Source organism: Larus michahellis, chromosome 18 (assembly GCF_964199755.1).
Source record: "Larus michahellis chromosome 18, bLarMic1.1, whole genome shotgun sequence".
NCBI classification, from domain to species: Eukaryota; Metazoa; Chordata; class Aves; order Charadriiformes; family Laridae; genus Larus; species Larus michahellis.
In genome coordinates, this window is record NC_133913.1 from 2,473,889 (window position 1) to 2,489,741 (window position 15,853).

At 51.4% G+C, this 15,853-nt stretch overlaps 2 protein-coding genes and 1 long non-coding RNA gene across 3 annotated transcripts in view; 1 reads left to right on the forward strand and 2 right to left on the reverse strand.

Moving 5' to 3' along the window:
* The window catches only part of LOC141732863 (uncharacterized), a 165,732-nt gene that overhangs the window by 144,283 nt on the left and 5,596 nt on the right, over positions 1–15,853 (forward strand). The window lies entirely within an intron of this gene.
* LOC141732545 (keratin, type I cytoskeletal 19-like) lies at positions 475–5,714 on the reverse strand. The gene is made up of 8 exons (XM_074561687.1): positions 4,278–5,714; positions 3,820–3,902; positions 3,398–3,554; positions 3,142–3,303; positions 2,681–2,806; positions 2,328–2,554; positions 1,248–1,358; positions 475–773 (listed from the first exon to the last, which is right to left on the reverse strand). Exons 1-7 carry the CDS (start codon positions 4,809–4,811, stop codon positions 1,271–1,273), a joined length of 1,377 nt encoding a protein of 458 aa, XP_074417788.1. The 5' UTR covers positions 4,812–5,714; the 3' UTR covers positions 475–773; positions 1,248–1,270.
* LOC141732862 (keratin, type I cytoskeletal 14) lies at positions 10,646–15,763 on the reverse strand. Its single transcript, XM_074562307.1, has 8 exons — positions 15,213–15,763; positions 13,336–13,418; positions 12,871–13,027; positions 12,460–12,621; positions 12,236–12,361; positions 11,891–12,111; positions 11,478–11,527; positions 10,646–10,959 (listed from the first exon to the last, which is right to left on the reverse strand). Exons 1-8 carry the CDS (start codon positions 15,720–15,722, stop codon positions 10,862–10,864), a joined length of 1,407 nt encoding a protein of 468 aa, XP_074418408.1. The 5' UTR covers positions 15,723–15,763; the 3' UTR covers positions 10,646–10,861.

The window sequence follows — 15,853 nt, forward strand, 5'->3', positions numbered from 1 at the left end:
TTATATTATATTAGCACACACCTACTTTAATGAAAACTTGATTTTCGCTCAGAAGTCTCTTTCAATAGAAGATGGTTGGTCGGACTGCCTTGGAACTCCTTCCCTGCACTCTGTCCAGTCTCCCTGAGTGTCTCCTTCCTCATCACCTTCTACTTCATGTCTTACCTTATGCTTCCTCCTCCGGCAGCAAACGTCCCTTTCCACAGCGTCACTGGTCCCTTTCCTCCATCCTCTGCAGCCGCCCCTCCATCACCGTCCTGCAGCCCGTGAGTTCAGCAGGAGCAGTGCGGCAGATGGACACATGGCTTATTTTTCTTTTTCCCTTGTAATGATTGCTTCGTGGATATAGATGAAAGGTGGATTTCTAACCAAAGGTGTGTGACACATATAACTATCTGCGTAACAATTTTTAAAATACTTGTATATTAATTTACTTAAATTACTGTAGAAATTATTTCTCAGGTTCAAGGCTGTGTCAGTAGTAGCAAAGTTTTATTAGAGACAAGTTTTGGTGGTTGTCAGACAACTGACCGCAAAACAGATTAGCCCCAGTAAAGACCAGTGGTTGGATCAAAGCAGCATCGCAGGACGAGGACCAGCAGCAGCGCGGGTGGCGGGAGGCAGCCGTTCTGCAAAGTCCCTTCCGACCGGTGCCATAAGCAGAGCTGAGCACTGTCAAGTTATTTTTGCCTTGCTTTTCCCAAACGCTTGGTTCTTTGCGAGACCTCCTTGGGGAGATGTGCAGTGGGGCTGGCTCTCGTCTCTGCGGTGACCTGCCGAGGGGGAGCAGGAGGCGTTACTTTTTCAGGGGTTTCATCTGCGTACCGTGCCTTTCGCTTACATTCCCCTTGCTTTTGTGCTGCCCGCCCTTTCCCCTCTTCTCCCTACCTTGCTTAATTTTATGTACTTCTTGAAAGACTCGTGACTGTTTCCCCCTGCCAGTTCCTCATTTTTGTGGTGTGCTGAAAGTCTTATTTAAACACATTTACTACTAGTAACCCCCCAGTGTCAAATATATTTTCTATGCATACATTTATAAATGCCCCATAGCTGCATCCCTTGCCACTGCTTTCTCCCACAGTTCGATTCGTCCCCATGCTCTGCCACTAACAGTCACCACCGCGATCCTGGTCCTCTTCACCACCCGGGCAAGCCTGGAGATCTCTCATCCTCCTCTTCCCCAGGTGCACAGCGGGACTAAAGAAGCAGCTCATGCTCACGGGCTTCTTGAGGACACCTCACCTTACCTGTCCTCCCCCAGCGCGCAGGCTCAGGGCAGGCACGGCTGGCACAGGCTGGCTTTAAGGCCACCACTTCTTCCAGCAGATGTTGCAGGGACTCCTCTTCCCACCGTGCCTCTGTGAAAGGAGACAGCTCTGGTCACCAAAGCCCCGCCATTCCTGCCCCGGAGATCTGCCCCGGGACCTGGCGCTGCTCCCAGCCTTGGTTTAGCTGTGTCTCTTCAGTCACTATGGGCCATTACCCCTTCAGACCCAGGAGGGTCATTAAGAGAACAATTAGTGCATCCTCCATCCTGCCTGGCTGTTGACAGCTATTGCTTTTCCATCTTGAAGCACTCAGGATTACCGGAGGCTCTGAGACAAGCTCTGACAGTGTCGTTTCATCCACTGCAACTGACATTTTGGAACAAGAACTGATTTTTCATGTAACTAATTGAGGACTGGAGAGCCCACCTCAGGCCACCACCATTAAAACACCTCTTTTTCCAAACTAATGGAGCAGGTGGGTGCTCGGGCCGGTTATGTGTGTGTGCAGCCATTTGTGAGATGAACAGCATGCCTTACTGTTTCAAAATCTCAGGCAATGGGAGGCAGGGAAGAGCCAACTGCTTTGCATACAAATTAAATTCCCCAAAACTTTAATTAAAATTGTTGTGTGAAACTGAAAATGTTTAGATAATTTATCTGTTTCGGTTAATTTAACTGCCAGTCCCTACTCCTGTCTAGCTGCGGCAAAGCCGATAAAACTCAGTTAAATGACAGTGTTCGTAAAAGACCTTGCCCAGCTCAGAGTGAGGAGCTGCAGTGCTGCGCCTTGCCTGGGTGGCTGGGACAGCGCTGGGGGCCACTCCCGGCTGCCTTTGCTAGCCCAAGAGGGGGCACGGTCTCTGGCTTGCATTCCGGACGTTTATCAGAGCCAAATCCTCAAATGCCTCGTGGTTTGCTAATAGGCCCTGTCTGGGAACAGGTCAGCACTGGTTCCTCACCACAGCGCAGCTTTTACCACTGGTACCATGAATTTTCATGTCCCTGTAAGACAGAGCACGGCGATTAGAGCGTGCCCGGTGCTGTCGGTGCTCTGCGTACATGATATCGTGCTGGCCGCCCTCCAGCAGGCAGTGGTAGGTCTGGATCTCCTGCTCCAAGCGGCATTTGACGTCCAGGAGGGTCTTGTATTCCTGGTTCTGGCATTCCATTTCTGCTCGTATTTCGGCCAGGCGCTGCTCCACGCAGGAGATCTGGCTCTGTAGCTCAGCCAGGTATTTGTTGTAGCGACATTCAGTTTCCGCCAAAGAGGATTCCAGGTTTTCTTTCTGAGAACGGAAACAACACAAAGGTGCCTGGGCATGCTGCAAACTTGGCCCGTCGGTTACAGATAGGACTCTGGTCATGCAGCTTTCTAACGAGAGCTGGGGGTTCTGAGATGTGCCATCACCTACCATGGTGAGCTGGGCTTGTACATTGATTTCCAAGGCCTGCAGCTGACGTCTCAGCTCAGTGACCTGTTTGTTGCTTGACTCAATCTCCTGGCTGCTTGTGATGACCTCCAGATTCACCTCCTCCACCTGCAAGGTTAGAAAACAGAACCCTTTTCCTCACCCCCCACAGCAGCTCGTTGTGCAGGGGCTTCATCACCCTGCTTGTGCGTGCCCTGCAGTGCCCCCGAGTGTTTCCGAATGTAAAGCCCCCCCCTTTATTCCACTGGGACCCTGTAACACCATGCGGTGGCCCCTCTGCCGTGACCAGAAGAGCACTGACAGTGGGCAGTACCATTAGGCGCTGAGCACATCCATGACAGAGCTGCTGATATTAAGACACCTCCAGTAAACGTGTTCATCTCTCGTTTTTCCCTTTTCCCCCAACAGGCAGAGTAAGGTACAGCTCTGCGTGTGTGCAGTACCTTGCAGGCGTACCACTGCTCAGTCTCTTTGCGGTTGCGCTCCATCAGCGTTTCATACTGGCACCTCAGATCCTCCAGGATCTTCCTCAGGTCTGGGCCAGGGCAGGCGTTGACCTCCACGCTCACATCTCCAGTCGCCTGTTTCCTCAGGCAGCTCATTTCCTGCAGAGAATACGTGCACCATATCAGTAATATTCACACTTGGGGGACTTCCCTTCTTCTTTCTTCTTAATTCTCAGAGAGTAAGTAATCTAACCTCCTCGTGGTTCGTCTTGAGACAACACATCTCTTCGGTCAAAGCCTCGCACTGCAGCTGCAGGTCGGTCTTGCAGCTGGCCAGCTGGTCCAGGACAGGGCGCAGGTTGCAAATGTCTGCATCCACGTTTTGCCGGAGACCACATTCAGTCTCGTACCTTAAACCACAGGCAACAAAGAGAGGTCAGCATGTCAGTAAACCATGGCGAGCCCTTGAGTTTGTGGGGAGAAAATTTAGGATCAAGTTCTTCTTTTGCTTCAGGCATGCGATGCTCTGAACATGGTCAGCGGTGGCCATGCCTTTCCCGGAGCTCTGCGTTGTAATACAGCAGCGCGACGAGCAGAGTGTTAGCATTTCCCCGTCACCACTGCTCGCCACTGAGCAGCGGGAACCCCCCCAGTCCAGCACAGGACCCTACTCACTTCACTCTGAAGTCATCAGCGGTCATCCTGTTGTTATCAATGTTCAGAAGGATTTTGTTAGTCTCCATGGCTGCACACAGGATCTGGAAAAGAAAACGCAGGAGAGAGATTCAGGCTTGTGGCTTCTTCTGGCTGCAGAAGGCCCTGGAGGAAACATCCGCCCTGGGATAATGCAACCCACTTATTTTATAATAATTCCTTGTATTGGGATTATTAATCAGTGAGGTGGCGTTATGCTGGGGAAACCCGCGTGCCAGCTTGGTGGAGCAGCCTGTGCTGAAACTCCGGTTCTCTGTAAATGAGGTGTCCTCTTCCCTCCAACCGTCCGTTTCATATAAACTATTGCTTCATCTGCCCCTCCAGAGACAAATTGCCTCTACCATTTGACATTGGTCTATCCACATGCGAAAGCAAAGCCCGAAGAAATATTAGAATTTTCTTGAAAAACAATGATTTACCTGGTTTTGAAGGTCTTCAATTTCCTTATGAAAACAGCTGTAGTCCCGTGGCTCGCAGCTGGGCCCTACCTTGGCATACCACTCCCTGATCTTGCACTCGAGGTCGGCATTGTCTCCCTCCAGGAGTCGCACCTTGTCCAGGTAGGAGGCCAAGCGGTCGTTGAGGTTCTGCATCGTCGCCTTTTCGTTGTTAGCAAATAAGATCCCATCACCGCAACCGGCGCTGGCCCTGGTGAAGCCACCACCGACGCCTCGAGTGCACATGCCTCCGCCGCTGAATCCAAGGGTAGAACAAGCCCTTTGGGTAGCTCCAAAGCTCCCACCGGTGGCACTGCCAGCGCTCAGCTGCTTCCCAAGGAATCCCTCGCTCAAACTGCCACCGGAAAAGTTGCCAACTGCACCACCCAAGTCATAGGCAGCGTGTCTTCCTGAGGAGGCGGAGGAGACCTTTCTTCCGCTGCCAGCCGCAGAGCTGCCCGCGCTGCTCCTGCCCTGGGAGCAGGTGGTGACAACCTGCCTGACAGCACAGCTCATGGTGAGAGCACGAGGATCCAGCTCGGAGCCCAAGGCAAGCGGCACAGATTGCTGCGGGATCCGGTTGTGATCCCTCTGTCCCCACAGTCCTCTATTTATACCATTCCTCCTGGATGTTGCCACCGGAGAAGGGCTGTTTATTCTTCCTCCTTGTGACCTGGCTAGTACTGTTTTGTTTTTTTTCAGCCGGAAATATTTCCCCAAAGGCGTTTGTCTCCAGAAATCCCACAACAGAAAGATGCTTTGGTTAACAGAAGCGTGTTTCAAAACTACATCAAAAATGTTACTTCCTGAATCATCAGGTCTGACCTGTGATGACAGCTACACAGCAGTGACACAAAAAACGACGATACCCGAGAGTGCCCGGGGAATGAAACATCATAGCAATTATCCATCCCTGGTGTGGGCGAGTCTACCCGGAAAGTGAAAGCTGTGGGAAAGCCGCCCTATCCGACAGAGCCTGTTTGCCCCCTTTGCCACCAGAAGTGGAGGTGCCCCCCCCCCCATCCAGCTCCTCACGGTCCCCGGGACCGGAGCCAGGGAGCACCGTGCCCTGCTGCCTCGGCGCGGGCACCCGTCTGTGCTGTCCTCAGAGCACCGAGAAGCTGCCGGGTCTGGGTCACTGGACCTCAAAAGGCACCAAAAAATAGCGCACTTGAGCGCGCCAGTGATTATTTGTTACTTCTTCTCCTGCACGCTCCCAGACATCCCCTTTCAGAGGGCAGACCCCGTGGTATTTCTTTTGCTGCTTTCGAGAGTAGACAAAATATTCAAATATTTATCCAAAATAAAAGAGAAAAGGATATTTCCTGGCTACCAAATGTCGCAATTAACCGTGACTATTCACTGCCAAGAGAGGACAGACACATAGGATGTTTCATAAGATTTCTAAAACAGTAACGTGGAGAATTTCAGAAGGAGCCTGATCTCGTGTAGGGCTGACGCAGTTCCAACCCGCACAATGGAAACTCTCCAAATATAATCTAGGGGAAACGTGTTAAATTTAGAAAAGACACTAGGAAAGATAATTTTAAAAATATATTAAACCTATTTTTTACTCTTGGAATGCTGAATTGAGGAAGAAGGGAAATAATTAAACTGTTTTGTCATCTGAATCTTTCATTTTATTAATAATATTAATACAGCCATGCTAATATTGGCTGGCTTTCCCCCATGTGTTCAGCATTGGGTTTGGCATCCAGGTCACCTGGACACGTCCCATAAAGGATGCGTCAGGTGCAGCCTCTCTCAGAAATATTGCTTATTTCATTTGGGTAAGTTCATTAGTCTTGATTTTATCTTGACACTGCAAATCCAGAGCACCTTAAATGTGGTGTGGGTTCTGTGTGTCTCCATCCTTTGTTACATCCATAATTAGCGGGTGAAGCCTGTGCCAGGGTGCCAGGCATGCCTTGGCGGCGGTGGCATCCCGAGTACCTGTGCCAGGGTGCCAGGCGTGCCTCGGCCGTGGCATCCCGAGTGGAGGCTGTGGCATGGCCAGCATCAGGCACCTCCGCACGGAGCCAGCAGCAGCTGCTCTGGCTGCTGGGCAGGAGGCGAATCAGGAGCAGAACTGGGCGGAATCGGTCTTTATTCCATAGAACTGTAAAAATAATGTGAAGCTAATGTTTAATTTAATTTAATTTGGAAACGTATGGTACTTCATTTTTCAATAAGAAAAATGTTAATGAGTGAAGGTTTCTTCCAATTATCGAAAACTGAGCAGAGATGTCCACGTTTCTTCCTTACTTTTTGAACTTCAGACCTTGCCATAGGTCTCTGTGGCCAATGGTGATTAGAATTCCTACAGCTTTTGTAAAGGAGAATAATAATTTCACTCTTGATTTTACTCTATTTGTGGGTTCTTCATGGTAGCTTTTTTCCTTTCCAAAATTTCTAATTTCTCTTAAAACCAGCTCTTGCTTTTACACCAGAGCACACCTCAAGGCCTGCCAGCAGTTGCAGTCCTCATTTTATTAAAAGCCATTTTAATTTTTTTATGAGGAGATCTGTTAATGACGGTATCTACATGCATAATGGAAGGCTCTTTCCAGAATTAACTTTTACCGACTCCCAGACTGGAGTCTGCAGAGGGAGCCTCGGGCTCTCATGAGCCGCCCTCACTTGACTTGGGATCTTGGGAGCCCCTCGCAGCATCGCGGTGCCCCCAGGGACTCGAGGGAGCCGAGAAATAAATGGTGGCTTGTGAGGAGCTCCTGGCAGGCGGTTCAGAAACAGCCGTGCAGGCCTGACAAGGAAAGAATTATTACTTCAAGTAACCAATGAGCAGAAAAGCCTCCCCTAGGCAAAGGTGCTGCTCCCGTTTAATCAACTTTGCAAAACATAGAAAAAAGGGAACTGTACTTCGGCTTTACATTTGCATCTTGTGCTGTGCTTTAGAGGGGAGAGCAGGACGGTGGCGGAGGATGGGCACTGTGGCCTTATTCCCAAGGGTTGTTCTGCTGCACAAAATGATCAGGTTCAAAAGAGCAATGAAAATGAGAACGCAAGACTAGATTTCCCCAGAGGGAACTCCTTTGGTAATCTCGGGATATTTTAAGGCTTAAGTCTGTTTCTTCAGCTGACGCATACGAAGTACAGAAAGTATAATGTGCCCCCAAGAAGGAGATCCAGCTTTTCACGTTATTACAAATATTCCCTGAGTCACTAGCCATTTTCATGTCCAAGAGACCTCCCCTGCGGCCTCGGTGACTCAGCCACGACACCGGGCCCCGAGCCCCCGCCGGAGCCCAAGCTGGTGGCCATCGCCCTGCGTGCCCGGGCTCACTCAGGCTTGGGCTTGCAGCAGCCACCAGGGAGTGCCAGGGCAGAGATCTGAGAGCCAGGCGCAGTCTGGCACCCGGAGCGTGCCTGCTGGGGCGTGTGGGTGTCCCTGCAGCCCCCGCAGAGCCTCATCGTTGGGTCCTTGTATAGCAGCGAGAGCTGCAGCAGCCCCAGCTCCGCTCCGCTCACCCCCGGCTAAATTTCAGAGTTTCACCTATGGAAAATTCTTCGGTTTGCTATTAACAAAGTGTTTTCTTATCTACCTATTTCTTATCTACCTAATTGTCATTCCACTTTTCCTCTGCGTGTAGTTGGCCGTACCGAAACTGATCTCCCTCTCGCTGATGGCACCAGACGCTCCAGGGTTCCCATCCCAGCTTTGCAAGTCCCTCCAGGCCAATCCTGCAGCTTTTCTGAGTCTCAATTTCATGCTTTGTAGGATGGAAACAATAATAACAGTAATCCTCCTTCTCAAGGGCATTGTAAAAACAACTGTCTGATGCAAACATGGAGCTTTAAATATCGGAAACATGATACTCATTTTAAGTATGATTCATTGTAAGCTTGCTATTTTGTATTAAGTTGGACACTGGCACATCCTGTACATTTCTCTCTGTCTCAGCTGATGAAATACCTTCCAAGGATGTTCTTGGTTTTCCTTTTTTGTTTTGTTGTCCGTTAAAGTTTCACCATTATTCACTGAGGACTTGCTTCTATAACTCCTTGCTGAATCCTAACAAGGTGTTTCTTGTTATGCTTGCGTCTCACAGGAAATTTGAAAAATTATCCCCCAAACCACTGTCTGTCCATCTCTTGGACGTGATAATTTGTCTGTGTTTCACAGGTACAAACTGGGCGTAATCATAAAAAATAAATTGCCTCATAGTTATGTGGTATTTTCCTTCTTCAGAGCTCTGTAATGTAACGCAGTGATTACTTGTTGTGAGCTTGGACTTCTCTGTTGTTAATGATAACAGGGTTATGTGGAGCTGTATGCGGAATTTCAGCCTTTTTCATTGGTGCAAATGTACTTTGCTGAATATGGAAAACTCCTGATAAGATCCTCCCAGAGGAACTGAATAAACTGATTACAGACCTGGGCTTTCCACCAGCTCTCCCAGCTCTTCTCAGGTATTCGGTGCAGGCGGTTCCCACTGACAGATGTAAATGGGTATCTTAGCACTGGGTGACGGATGTCAAAGAAAATGAAATATTCTGCTTGATAAATCTCTCCCTTGTGCCCATTTGGCTGCCGAAGTGGCCATGCCTTACTGTGCTGCCAGCGGAGACAGATACTCTTGGACTGACATCTTCTTTTAGCCTCCTACTTATATTTAATCCATAATCTTTGTGGTTTTCAGAAATCCTGTCTGTATTCAGACACTTGGGGCATTCTGCAGATGGCTCAAGAGTTAAAAAGCTGCCATTTACAACTGAAATATAACAACTCTCTTCTCATGGCAAAAAAAGAAAAGCATATTTGCCATTTATTCAGGATTTCCAGCCTGCACCCTTGCCCATTGCCATAAAGTCTAAGACAGCTTGATGATAAAGTACATTATTGCTTGATCTAGTTTTTATTTCCGAGATGACTCTAGCTCACCTGGGTTGGAAGAATTCCTGTTTCTGCAAGGAAGGTCTGTCATTCCAGCAGAGAGAAAAGCATGATACAGTCGGTGAACTCTGCTCTCTGGTGTTCCGTTTCCTACCCTTTTCTGTAGTTGCTGAACAGTAACACGGGCAGATAACATCTCTACACACTCCCTTTTCTGGAAAGACCTGGCAGGTTCCCCACTTCTTCGATCACCTTCCCTCTCCTTTGCTTGTCTTGTCATGCCCAGCGTGATGTCACCGGGTCTTTCCAAGAGCCTGTCCAGGCCGGGGAGCCGCCTCTGTCATTGTCCAATGGGGACCGTAGTGCCTCTGTGGAGCCTGGAGGAGAGTGAATCACCAATAATAATCCAAGAGACAAACGTGCTTAACTTCAGCCGCAGAAGCCCCTTGTACATCGTTATGAGCAAAGGGAAGCTGATTTACTGCAGACTGTTACCTTTTCCTTTTGTCTGAGGCCCAAATCTGTATTCTTGAGGTGGGTGGCCAACGTGAGGCCATGGTGCAAGGCAGAGCTCCCGAGCACTGCTGCCGAGAAAGCATGAAGTTGGATCTAAGTGATTCTATCAGGCTTTTGGGTCTAACATGGTTTCTTCTGTCCGTCCCACAAGACACGTCTGGGGACTGTGCGACCAGCGCGGCACCCGCTGGTTCCTGGGTCACTCTCCAGGGCTTGAGCGGGCAAAGGCAACTCTGGTGCCCGGCTGCGAGCGCACCAGTTGCGTCACCTAATCCTGAATGGCAGCCTGCCGGCAGACGGTGTTGACGTACGATAACTAGCTCGTGTGTTTCAAGAAGGATTTCAGCAGTGATCCACTAGATGCCGTAATGATAAAAAGTTGTTGCTACTCATCCCTCTGCGGATTAAGCAATGGTTGCTTTAGAACCTGTTAAGTGCAGCCCCAGGCAGCATGAAAAGACCTGTATAAAGTTTTTGTACAGTGTGCCCAATAGTGTGATTTAAAGACAGTCAAATAAGACAGAAGGCATGTATATATAAGATTTGCCAACCAGTCAGGTGTTGTGTTCGTGTCTCGGGATGGTACCCATGACAGTAGTAGTCTTGCTGAAGCCATTTAAGTTCATCTTACAGGAGAAAGTGGGAACCAAGGGGTAGAGAAGTGAGCTTTGTTTTGTTGGCTTTAATTATCAGTTGTGTGGCACATTGACCTCAAACGCCATCCTTCCATCATTGCCTTCGTTCCACATCAAATATCAAATTTAACTGGTTTATGTCTCAGTCAGTCCCATGTATTTACGAGCAATGAGTTCATTAGAAAAAGCTGTCTCAAATTATTTTTGCTCCAGGTGGAACCCATATCCCTCCGTTCCCCTCCTCTCGCCGGCTCCTTCTTGTGGTTTCTCAGGACTTTCCCTGGCACAAACACACAGCCCTGAGGCTCTGAGAGATCGTGTATCAGTGACAGACAAGTCTGCAGTTGCATGAACAAGGGGAAAAAAAGCTTTATTAAATGGGTACAGAGTGCACGATGGCACCCATGTGGAATTAGGGTAAAACAGGAAGGAGGAGCAGGTGAATGAAGCTGACTGCTTTCGGTGACACAGCCCCATCCCGTACGGCCTCAGGCAGTGCTTGGTTCAGCTTGTCGCTCTCTTGGGTCTGGGGCCGAGGGTCCACAGAGCTGCTTCCCCTCCTAGCGAGTGGTGAGCGCAACCTGCTCCCGGGAGGAGACCACCTTCCCGTCCTGCACCTCCTCCACAATGGTGCGGACCTGACGGGAAGATGTCATGACTGCAAAAGGAAAGCGGAGGACAATTATTCAGGGGGCAGGGAGGAGGGAAATTTCTTAACACGTTATCAGATGTTGCACGTTCTTAAGGAAGATGTGGGAAATTCCACAAGGTACTGGAAAACGCTGTTTTAAACAACCCTGCATTGGCTGGGAGGCAGGATTCCCAGGCTGATGGGAAAGCTCAGGAAGGCAAAAGGCACACTCCCTAATGTATGGCATTGCTTGATTTTTCAGGTCTGTGTAAAGCCAGAAGATTGGCTACTCAACCACAGGGCCCATTTAGGGCAAATCATTCCTGTGCTAAAGGAGTGCAAGGTATTTCCCTTCCCGACGGCTTTTCCCTGAGGTTAGCAGTTGTAAGATGCGTACAAGCTCTTGACCCCTGTCACTCCGATTCAGCCAGCGAGGCGGCAGAGCACCCCGAGGAGTGATTTTCACTCCGTCAGTTTGGCAGCTGCTCTAAAAGCAGGTCTCAAAGCTGTTTGTTATAGATGTCTGTACCAAGATGGGTTCTTACCGTCTCTGCCCGAGTGTGAGGACATGGCAGAGGAGTACTGGGAAGAGATGCTACGAGAGAAGGAGAAAAACAGAGAAGTTAGGGACAAAATTCTTTTTTGTTGTTACACCGGCTCTCTATTCAGACAGGAAGAAAACAGAAGTTTCTCCTAGCATTTGCTAAAACCTCTGCTCCGCTCGGCGTCTCCTGGAGGGGGAGGGCAGAGGCAGCACTGCCCCTTCCAGCAGTGAAAGGTGCCCGTTACAGCATCTCCCTGCAGACGGACACCAGTGGGCACTGGGCACCCATGGCTGGTATCAACATCAGGATGAACCCGGAAAGCTGCAATCGGACCGAGTCCCCAGACAGCATATTTTGTGCCCATTACCCATCTCCTCCCAACACATCCTCCCAGCTGGAGCCCCGCTACGTACTGGGCGTCCTCGCCCTCCAGCAGCCGGCGGTACGTGGCGATCTCCTGCTCCAGGCGGCACTTGACGTCCAGGAGGACCCTGTACTCGTGGTTCTGGCGCTCCATGTCGCAGCGCAGCTCGCCCAGCTGCTCCTCCACGCTGGTGATCAGCCCCTGCAGCTGGGCCAGCTGGGTGCCGTAGCGGGCTTCTGTGTCGGCCAAGGTGCCCTCCAGCGCCGCTTTCTGCGAGCAGAGGGGAGGGACGGGTTCAGGGGGGGCCAGAGGGAGGCGGGGATGGGAGCAGCCCTGCATCCCCTGCCCCGCACTGCTGCGTGCCCCCACCCCGCAGGGAGCCGTCCCCTCGTACCGTGCTGAGCTGGGACTGCAGGTCGATCTCCAGGCTCTGGATGGTGCGTCGTAGCTCCGTGATCTCCGACTTGCCGCTCTGAAGCTGCTCCGTGTTGATGGCCACCTCCCGGTTCAGCTCTTCCGTCTGCCAGGAGGCAAAACCCTTGTCAGATGCCGTTCCAGCACCGGTGGGCACAGCCTGGCATCCCGCGCGCCCCGCTGTGCTGCCGGCGACCGTCTCACCTTGCTGAAGAACCACTGCTCGGCGTCCCTGCGGTTCTTGTCCGCCAGGCTCTCGTACTGCTCCCTCATCTCAGCCAGGATCTTGGTGAGGTCGATGCCAGGAGCAGCATCCATCTCCACGCTGATCTCTCCGCCCACCTGCCCGCGCAGGGCATTCATTTCCTGACGCAAGAGACACATGATGCACGTCAGAGTGAAATCGGTATATTTCCATCACGACTAATTCCTTATTTGCAGCCAGCACATGAACTCCACAGACCTTCTCCTGGAGTTTCTATCTGAAGAGATTGGTTTCCTCCCCCTTTCCCACTCGAGTGTCTCCTGACAGCCCTAATTGCAGAGACGCTCCTGCACATTTGACCTGACCCCTACATTTTGTCGGTCCCAGTTTGAGCCTGGCTCTGTGCTCACCTCCTCGTGGTTCTTCTTGAGGTAGGCCAGCTCCTCCTTCAGGTTCTCGATCTGCATCTCCAGGTCAGCTCTGGCCAGGGTCAGCTCGTCCAGGACCCTGCGCAGGCCGTTGATGTCGGCCTCCACGCTCAGGCGCAGAGCCTGCTCCGTCTCAAACCTGGGGACACACACACACACTTGCACCTTGGAGCCCAGCTGATACAGGTTTTTTCTTGTTGTTTCCTTCCCCACCGTGGCGTAGTTCTGCCAAGCATCTTTTATTAAATGTGTGTGCACGGCTCCCCACAGCGCAGGGATGTCCAGACAATGCTGTGTGCAGAAAGGGATGTACACTTCCCAAACGTCACACTTTTAGTCAGCAGTGACCTGGTGGAGCAACTTCAGTTGCAGAAAGCAAAGAAAAGCCTTAAAGAGCCTGCCTTTTCCCTCCCTTCTGGGAAGAACTCTTGAAGGTGTTGGACTTACTTGGTTCTGAAGTCATCAGCTGCCAGCCTGGCGTTGTCAATCTGTAAGACGATGTTGGCATTTTCGACAGTTGCAGAAAGAATCTGGGGGGCGATAAAAGAAAGTGAAAGAGTGAAAAAGTACTTCCAAAAAAAAGGCGTGCTGCTGCCTGAGTTTCCATTCGGAAGGACTGGAGCAGCACTGAGCCTCCTGGGCTGGGTTTCCACGTGGACTCTGCAGAGAGAGACAGGACACTCGTGCTCAGTGTCCCACCGGCACCGATTCGGTCATGCACACATGGCACAGCCCATTGTCCCTGCCAGAGTGGCACCTCCGGGCGCTCCCACCATGCTCAGAGTCCTGGCAGCACCCTGGGCTTTGTCTGGCAACGCCGCGCAGCCCGGCTGGGAAGGAAGAAAGGGTGGAGGAAGGAGTGCCCTGTGACTGCATCGCTTTTCTTTCGTAATTATACCTGAGGTGCAAATATTTGTTCTGGCATTTTGAAAATTATTGGCCATTTAATGAGCGGTAATTTCTGTAGCCACAAGCTAATGAAAAGCTCTCAGCTCGCTCCCGAGTTCTGATGCTTCAGGGGATATCCAAGCAATAATCCAGGAATACTGATGTGGTAATTTCCCAGCTGCGGCGCGGGAGGGGAGGAAGGGTCTGTCTCCCTCAGGATCCCAAGTAGAGGGTTTCTGTGAGACCCAGCACTTCATTGCTCAAATCTGGAGACAGCTTCTGCCTCCACATGTTTCTGTGCTCCAGATCAGAGCACACCCGAGAAGCTGGAATTCAAAGAGAAGCTTTGTGCGTCAAGGCAAGAGCCCTTCCCCCCAAGGAGAAGCCCAAGAGAAAGGTTAAAGAACTGAAGAATTCAAGGTATGTGATTTCCCCCAGGGGCTGACTCTGAGCCTGTCAGCAGCTGCCCGTTTTCCCTGGCGTTCACTCTCACAGACCAGGTATTGTCATTACCCCACCGCCCACACCTCCAGCCTCTCCAGGGGAGCCGGAGGTGAGGAAGGATGCTGTCACCCCGAGTAGGCAGGGTGAGTGGTGAAGAACCAGGCAGTCATCTCGTGATGAGTAATGTGGGCAGAGGGAGGACAATGATGGCAGGGGAGGAGAGGAAGGACAGATTCTGGTGCTTTCGTTCAAGGACCTTTGCCTAAAATCATCCAGGGAGCTGCTAAGGATAAAGAAACAAGCTTGGCCTTGGTTTCCTCTACTGCATTTTAGAGCAGGGCACAGACCTAACCTCACCACCTCTGAAGCCATCTACCACAACCCAGTACATCCTGACGCCTGGATTTCCATCTGTGTTGGTGTTTGCACCTCCCATAGAAGCAGCATCCCATGGGGCAGTCTCTTCCTTTTTTGACCTCTACCTTGAGCCTCCTGTCAGGCTAGAAAAGATCTCATTTGTAGGATATTTATGAGAACAACTCAGCATCTGCGTTTGCGTATCATTCAGTAGTGAGTAGTGCCAAAGAGATAACGTGTCCCTGCCTGCAGAGCGCTTAATCAGGAGCCTGGCAAAGGGAGCACATACTTGGGTCATCAGCAGCATGGAGGACAGGCAGGAAATGCCTGGCGTGGCAGCACCCTGCAGCATCAGGTCACGGAACCCATGGCTGATGGCCTGACCCCTGCTTCCCTGCCGCCTGTCTGCCTGCACTGGAACAGTCAATGGAACACCCATCTTTGAGCCTTGTGGAGGACATCATCAAGAGACTGCTGTTCATGAATTATGACCAGTATTTCCAAGGATGCTCCTTCTGTTTTCCCATCTCAGACCAATTACCTGTCCTTTGTTAATACTCTTCAGCTTTTAGGAGCAGGGTAATCTTTTAAAAAGTGACTTTAATGAAGATGTCTTGGTTATCACAGCATCCTACCTTGTTCCTGAGCTCCTCGATAGTCCTGTAGTAGGGGCTGTAGTCACGGTCTGGACCGGGTCCCTGCTTCTTGTACCATTCCCTGATCTTGACCTCCAGGTCGGTGTTGGCCTCCTCCAGGGCACGCACTTTGTCCAGGTAGGCAGCCAGGCGGTCGTTGAGGTTCTGCATCGTCTCCTTTTCGCCAGCCGGCAGGATGCCATCGCCGCCTCCAAAGCAGGCTCCAAAGCCACCTCCAAAGCCAGCCCCAAAGCCAGCCCCATAGCTGCCCCCAAAGCCACTGCCGAGGCCCCCTCCTACGCTGCTGCAGTAGTTGCCCCCGTAGCTGCTTCCGAGCCCCGAGACAACGCGGGAGGAGACAGAGTAGCTGCCAGAGCCCCCGTGGACGCTGGGGGCCCTGTACCCTCCTCCCCCAACGCGCACGGAGGAAAGGCGGCTGGAGCCCCCCCCCAGGCCCCCAAAGCCCTTGAGGGAGGTGGAGGAGGAGTATTGCCTGACAGTGGTGCTCATGGCGAGGGCTGGCGGAGGCTGGAGGGCTGGAGAGAGACGCCGGCTCGGCAGCGCAGACAGCGAGTGCTGGCTTCCCCCCGCCCGGGAGCCCTTTATAGCCCGGGCGGGAGGCGTTGCCGGCGCGTTTTTTT